This window comes from Heteronotia binoei, chromosome 12, assembly GCF_032191835.1.
Source record: "Heteronotia binoei isolate CCM8104 ecotype False Entrance Well chromosome 12, APGP_CSIRO_Hbin_v1, whole genome shotgun sequence".
NCBI lineage: Eukaryota > Metazoa > Chordata > Lepidosauria > Squamata > Gekkonidae > Heteronotia > Heteronotia binoei.
The window spans coordinates 81,721,537-81,728,972 of NC_083234.1; the positions used below are offsets into that span (position 1 = coordinate 81,721,537).

The window sequence follows — 7,436 nt, forward strand, 5'->3', positions numbered from 1 at the left end:
GTGCCTTCAGTGCTGGTCTGCCTTCTTGCTTGGGCCCTGCAAGGCGGGCGTTCTGCTCAGCACAGGGGCTCTTACCTCAGGGGCTTTGCAGACCACATGAAGTGGAGCTGGTGGGGGCTGAACAGTGAAGACCTCCCAGTAAAACAGAGCTGGCAGGAAAGTCTTCATTTCACTTCTTTGGGAAATAGCAATTCATTTGAATTGGAACAGGTGGCCGTCTGGATTTTTTTAAATGCAGTGAAGGAATTCTGCTTTAGATTCTTCCCAAGTATAAGTTCCCATTAGAGCATTCTGATTCTGCTGTTCTTTCTGGAAACCGTAGGTATTTGCAGAATTGACAAGTTCAACAGCACCTTCGAGACCAGCAAGATTTTGGGCGCATGAACTTCTCTCTTCATCAGATCCGGGCTCTGAATCACCGTTTGGGGCCCAGAATGACAAGCGCTGCACATAACAGGAAGACGGAGGTTGTAGACACCCCAAAGTGCTGGTTCTGCCCATCGGGCTTCCACTTCCAGTAATCAGATAAATGCATCCAAATAAAGCAGCCAAGGGCGCCTGTCTGCTGGTGGAGAGAAGAGGGGCAGGAGCCCAGCACGAGGGCAGCAGGGAGACGGCCTTTGCTGACTAGGAGGAGGCAGAGTCCTCTCTGAAGATGTGGGGCCTGGGGGGGGGGGCAGAGCAGCAGCTGCTTCTTTCAGGCAGGGGCCTTCTGGCCCCAGCACAAGCAGGACTACGGAGGCTCCGGCAGGGCAGGGCAGGGCAGGGCAGGGCAGGCAACTGGCACTGCTGAGCTATGAAGAGACACTGCCTGGCCTCCCCTCACCATAACTGGGTGAAGCCCCCGCAAGAGGACCCTGCTGGCAGCTGCAGCCCAAGTGGGAAGAGGAGCTTGGGTGTGTTGCAGCTAGTGCAGAATACTGCTGCCCGGCTGCTATTAGGGCTTCCTCGATGGGAGCACATCCAGCCGGGGCTTTGGGGACTGCACTGGCTGCCAATAATATACTGAGTTCGGTACAAGGTGCTGGTTATTACCTTTAAAGCCCTATATGGCCTAGGACCTGCCTACCTCAGGGACCGTCTCTCCCCATATGTTCCCCAGAGTGCTGAGACCGAGTTCTCAAAACCTGCTTGCAATCCCCGGGCCAAAGGAGGCCTGACTTAAGTCGACCAGAGACAGGGCCTTTTCAATCACAGCCCCTTGCTGGTGGAACCAGCTACCGGAAGAGGTGAGGGCCCTGCGGGACCTTGGGCAGTTCTGCAGGGCCTGTAAAACAGTCCTCTTCTGATTGGCATACAACTGATCGGTACTTGAAAATTCTGAATAGAAGGCTGTAGTATGGTACTTTGGTAAATGGCTTTGTTTTACTGTTTTACTGTTTTTACTGGTTTATTGTTTAAATATATTTTAAAACTTAATCCTATGTTAGAACTTTTGTGTTGTGAGCCGCCGTGGGCCGCTTTAGTGGGAGGGGCAAGATATAAACTAAATAAAATGAAATAAAAAAAAGTCTCGGAAACCACATCTTCCCGCACCCCCCATGGTGGGCTTTGTTGCAGGGCTTTGATGTATCATGAATCTTGTCGACTTCGGCCCTCCGGCACTTTTGCCCATGCAGCCAGCATTTTGAAGGGCATCACAGGAGCTGCAAGGACATGTGGAGCAGGAGGGGGCATAATAATGAGGAGGAGAAGTGGCTGAGATTTAGTGAAGGCCTCTGGTGATCTCTGCAGCATTGTGCGTAGCCAAGCTCAGAAGGAGCCTCTGAACTCTGCCAGGACCAGGGGCCGTTTTGTAGAAAAAAAGGTGCAGGAGCTCAGTAGCATATCTCATCTGCATGTACCCCGGGATCTGTGTGCAGTGGGGAGAGAACTGCATGCAGGCCCTGACTGGAGCTGAATTCAAGCCAGTTGAGGCCAGCGTGGAAGTCCACTGAGGCGGGCAGCAGTCACAAGCAGGGCATCGAGGGCTTCTGCTTGCTTTGCTCCCCTGCTCCAAGGAGTCGACAGCCACCACTGGGCGTTCTAGCAGCTCATTCTATGCTCTGCAGCTGAGCTCAAACCCATTCCCTTTGTGGTCCATTTCTAAGGCAACACCTTTTTTAAAAGAAAAAGCCCCCACATTTTCTTCAAGCACGGAGCGCCCCTGCAAGAACTGGGATGGAGTCATTGAAGCCAAACCAGGCAGGGAAGTGCTGGATTCGAGCACAGCTGCGGAGCTCCCTCCCCCTGCATTGCCTTGGCCAGTCTTCCCTCTCCAGCCTAGCCTCCCTCACAGGAGAGCTGGCGGCTAAAATCCTTCAGAGAGGACTGGGACTTCGTTTCCACAGCAGAGGTGGCCACAGGCTCCCCTCCTAGGCAGACCTGGATGACCTCAGAGGCTCACCTGCCTTTGCTCTGCTGGCCGGCCTTCCCTGGACTTGACCCTGGAAGGGGTCAGGCTCCCCAGCCCCCCCACCCCCCTCTCAGAATGGCTGAGAGATCAAGCCCTGAATTCATCTCTGGCTTTGAAGACTGGATTTGGGAGATTCCCTGGGGGGCAGGGATTGGTGGCAGGGCACCCCGGACACTGTGCTCAGGTCTCCCTCTCCGGGGTGTGACAGCAGCAGAGATGGGCCTCGAGCTCTCTAGAGCCCTGCATGCAGCAGACCCTGCGGTTGCCCTGAGGACTCAAAACGGAAGGTTTCTTACAAATCCACTCAAGGGAGAGCTGCTTCAAATCACGCCTCTGCTGCCAACTCACCAAGTGCAAGTGAGGAAAGGTGGCTGCCGGAGGAGGAGGAGCTGAGTGAGGCAGGGAAGCTGCTTTGGGGGCCGGAGGAGTCAAAGCACTCTCAGGCTCCGCCCCTTAGCCAGTGGCCCTGAGGGAGCTGCACTCGCCCATGGACCCAAGACCTGCCCACGAGGTGGTTATTTGTACTGTTTGCTTTTTTCCATTTCATTTGAATTGTATTTCTTCCTGGGAAGAAAAGGGGGGTAAAAATACTTCAAAACAAATAAAGAGGGCTTGCCTGGCCTCTCTTGCAACTACAGTTCTATGACAGAGACCCCCATGTGACAAGGATCCTCTGTGCCCAGAAAGAACCAGAGTTGTGAGAATCGGGGGTTCCCAGCTCCACGAGAGAGAGCCGAGAGGCGGGTCCACCTCAGCTGTCCACAGACCTGGCTGTCCTCATCTGTCTAATTCCGAGAGATGGTAATTAGTTCTGTATGACTTTGCCCAGGGAGGCTAATCCTGATTACAAGGACAGATAACTCCACTAATAAATACAACCCAAGGCTGAAAATTACCTCTGTTTTATTGGCAAAAGCTGAAGTTAGTGAAACGTGACATAAATTGGCTTAGGAGAAGAGGCAGCTGCTCGAGTTCTGGACTGGAGATTTGCCACTTGACTCCTCGTGCATTTTCTCTGGCTTCCAGTCTGGGGCATCAGGGCAGAAGCAGGCCGGGCAGGAGGGCAGACGAGCTCTGGGGCCTCCACCCACGCGGGAGACAAGCAGAGCGCCATCCAGAAGGTCTTGTCTTGCACAACCCTCACTGCAAGGCAGGCATGGGGGGGGGGGCATGGAAAGCTCTTGCTGGAGGATGCTAAACTTCAAGAAGCAGGGAGGGCAAGTGGGCACCATGCCATGGGGCTCATCTCTACTGTGCCAGAGGGCAGTGGGAGCAGCCCCCTCCCTCAGCTGAATGCATTCCCAGAAGTGATGTGGGAAATACACACCCAACACTGAGCCATGCACCCAACACTGCCACAGTTTCTCAGTGGTCCAGACAATAATCCTGCAAAGTAGGACAGTGCTCCCCCCTCCCCGATTCCCATTTCCCAGGGGGAGAGACGGTGGCTCAGTGGTAGAGCATCTGCTTGGGAAGCAGAAGGTCCCAGGTTCAATCCCCAGCATCTCCAAAAAAGGGTCCAGGCAAATAGGTGTGAAAAACCTCAGCTTGAGTCCCTGGAGAGCCGCTGCCAGTCTGAGAAGACAATACTGACTTTGATGGACCAAAGGTCTGATTCAGTATAAGGTAGCTTCATGTGTGTTCAGAGTGACCCACAAAGCTTCCTGGCTCAGACCCCTTCACAGCTATGCAGCCCCAGAGTGGCTACCTGGGGAGGGGGGAGGATGTGCCCACTTCAAAGGGTCCCACTCAAGATTGTGCCCCCAGGGGCTCATGGGAGGCTGTGGGCCAAGGCCAAAGTCCTGGAGGAGCCACAACATTCCCGAGCAAAAGCTGTGTGGGTATTCCTCCCCACCCCCATTTTTGCTCCTAAGAACAGCAAGAAGCTTGACAAAAACGTGGATCAGCTAAATAAAAATAAATACATGATTCCGCTTGCTCCATTTCAACTTTCTAACAACTGGCCTACTGTCCCCTAAACCTGCTGGCTTCTGGGGTGAAAAGGCACACAAAGGTTCCCATCGTTGCCAGGTTTCTTGTTCTGGGCATATGCCAAGCTGCAAATTGGCAAAAGTAATTTGCTTTCCTGGTGGCAGGAGACTGCCTTAATATGTATGTGCTCATTTTTGCCAGAGCACTCACAGCTGAAAATCTGCTTCCACAGAAACTAGCCAAACTTTAACATAAATAAATACTAAAATACCTTTTAATGGCATCAATAAATATGTAATAACATCCATGCCTAGGGGAATGGTACATGTTTGTGCAATAAACTCACATGTAATCCTGGGGAGTGGGAAGAGATTGCCAAAGATTCATTCTTGGATGAGGTGAAATTGCAGCCCCCCCCTGCCCCGGCAAAGTATGTGTTTCTAGAGATTCTGTTAAATGGGTTTCATCGTATTCACAGGACAGCAAGACTTCCAGCAGAACAAAACTACCAACAGGACTGGTGCAAATTTGGAGAACACCCCCCCCCCCTAGAATTGTCGGGGGCACTGCTGAGGAGGGCTCCACCGCTATATCCCCAGAGGACCTCAAACAAGAATGCATGTGAGGGGGGAGAAAGGCCTCCCCCCCCCCCCCTAATGACGACTGCCAGGACTGCTCAAGAAGACCAGCTGGGCTGGAGAGGCTCTGCAGGAGCCCTGCTGCCACTCAAGAAGACTGAGGGGGGTCCTGTTTGTTTCATGGGGAATGGGCTCCGTGGCATGGTCAGTGGGTCAATGAGGATCTGGGAAAGCCACGTTCAAGGCCCTGTTCTGCCAGGGGAGTTTGCTGGGTGACCTTCGACCAGTCACGTGTTCTACCTCACAGGGTTGTTGAGGAGAAAACAGGCGAGGAAAGCCTGTTGGTCACTTTGGGTCACCACTGGGGAGAAAGGCAAGGGAGCCCTCCTGTCTGTCAAAAAGCAAGCCCCTCCTCCAGGAAGAAGGATGGATGTTGCTGGGGGGGAGATGGGGCAAGAGCTGGCAGCCCCTCTCTTGCCCCCCCCCCCCCCCACTTTTCGGCAGGCTGAGATTCAGGGCTTCTCTCCCACTGTGTCAGAGAGCTGGACAGTCAGATTTCCTCTAAGGCAGGGCAGAGAGCTGTCATAACCCAAGGAAACATGGGTAGTCCTTGAGAGTAAGCTGCCCTTTCTAAAGGGCCTGGCTCCAGCTGCTTGCTCCATGGGAGTGGAATGGACTGAGCGCCCCCCCCCTCGCCCGGCCAGGCCCACTGTGGGGATCAAAGAGACCCCCCCCCCTTCAGAGGAGAAGAGCTCTCATGCAAAACACGCCTACTCAGAAGTAAGCCTCACTGCTTCCTCATTAGAAACGGGCTCTCCCAGCCAATGGCAAGGAAGGGTGTGGGTCCAAAGGAGTCCAGCATGGCTGCCACTGGCCTGGCCCGGCCCACCCATCCAGCCAAGGGATGCCGCTGCAGGCACAGGGCCAGCCAAAGACACCAGGCGTGCCTGGGCCCAGCGAGGGATCCAGCTTGGAGAGGCATTGCCTGCTTGCCTGCCTTTCTTCCTCCCACTACCCGGGGCTGCTCCTGTGGCTGCTGCTGGGCCTTCCTGGGGGGGGGGGCTGTCCTGAGGAATGGCCCCCAGGGCAGAGGGCAGCACCATGGGTGGAGGGGGCCAGGAGGCCTGAGGCTGGGGCAGAAACAAGATGGCACAATGGCCTTGGGTTCTCTTGAGGGCCCAGGTAGCCACGCTCAGGCGTCTGCCCTCACCCACTGTTCTGCGGCCTTGTGCCCACCGTACCCGAGAGGGGGCAGCCAAAAGAGCAGGGAGCGAGAGTGGGGCCTTGGCCCCGGCACTTCTCCCTTCATCCTTCATGGATGCTTATTCTTGTCCTGCAGCAGCACCAAAAAGATGGGGGCCCCTCAAATTTCCCTGGAAAATCCATCAGCTGCTCACAGGGTTGCCAATCCCCAAGCGGGGTCAGGGGGTCCCCCGTTTGAGGGTCATATCAGAAAGCGGGGAAGGCGGAGGGAAATGCTTGCTGGGCACTCCGTTATTCCCTTTGGAGATCGATGCCCATAGGATACAATGGAGTACTGATCCATGGGTATCTGGGGCTCCAGAGCGGCTGTGTTTTGAGGTAGAGACCCCAAAGTTTCAGCATAGCATCTGGCGGCTCTCCTCAAAACACCCGCCAAGTTTCAAAAAGATTGGACCAGGGGGGCCAATTCTCTGAGCCCGCGAAGAAGGTGCCCCTATCCTCTATCATTTCCTATGCAAGGAAGGCATTGAAAAGGCGCCCGGCTCCCTTCCCTCCAGAGGCGTCTGCAGCCGGCCTTGGGGCCCTTCCCAGCTCCCCCCCCCCCCCGACCAGTCCTGCTTCTTGGGCCTGCGGGCCGCCGGAAGGGGGAGGGAGCGGCTCGGGCAGGTGGTGCTCCTCCCCCCCCCCCCGTCGCCTGGCCGACTCCGCGGGGCCACCACCCGGCAGGTGCGGCCTGGAGGGAGAGGGGGGCTGTCCCGGCCGGCCCCGGCACATGCGCAGCGCCCGCCCGGGGCTGCCTTCCCGCCCCCCCCGCCGCGCCCGCCCGCCCGGGAAGCGCCTACCTGGCTGAGGTCGGTGCCCATCAGGAGGAGGCAGAGGAGGCCCAGCAGCCTGCCCGCGGGTGGCATCGCGCCCGGCCCCTGCCCGCCTGCCGTCGCCACCGGCCCGGGAGGCTGCTCTGCGGCTCCGCACCACGCCCGCCCGCCCGCCCCGCCCGAGCCCCCCGAGCCCGCCGCCGCCGCCGCCGCCACTCCGCCCGCCCAAACTTTGCCTGCCGCGGAGGGAGGGGAGCCGAGCGGATGTGACATCACCGCGAGGGGAGGGGAGGGGAGGGCAGGTTGCCCCCTCCCCTCCCCCCGCCTCTCCTGCTGCTGCGTCTCCGGGAGCCTCCCGCCCGCACTTGGCAACCCCCGCCTCCTGGGAGCCCTGAGGGCGGCCTTCCCGCTGCCCGGAGCCTCAAGATGCCCAGCCCTGGGGCCATCTGCCTCGGCCTGCCCGGTGGAGCAGCCCCCACCCCGCCCCCGCCCCCAGTCGCCGCCCTCGGGAAA

The 7,436-nt window shown here is 57.2% G+C and overlaps 1 protein-coding gene across 1 annotated transcript in view; it reads right to left on the bottom strand.

Moving 5' to 3' along the window:
* The window catches only part of OLFM1 (olfactomedin 1), a 31,948-nt gene extending 24,913 nt beyond the window's left edge, over nt 1–7,035 (bottom strand). The window contains exon 1 of the mRNA XM_060250764.1: nt 6,951–7,035. Within this exon, the coding sequence (XP_060106747.1) occupies nt 6,951–7,016 (66 nt within the window). The 5' untranslated portion in view covers nt 7,017–7,035. The remainder of the gene's footprint in view (nt 1–6,950) is intronic.
* Nucleotides 7,036–7,436: the final 401 nt, after the last annotated feature.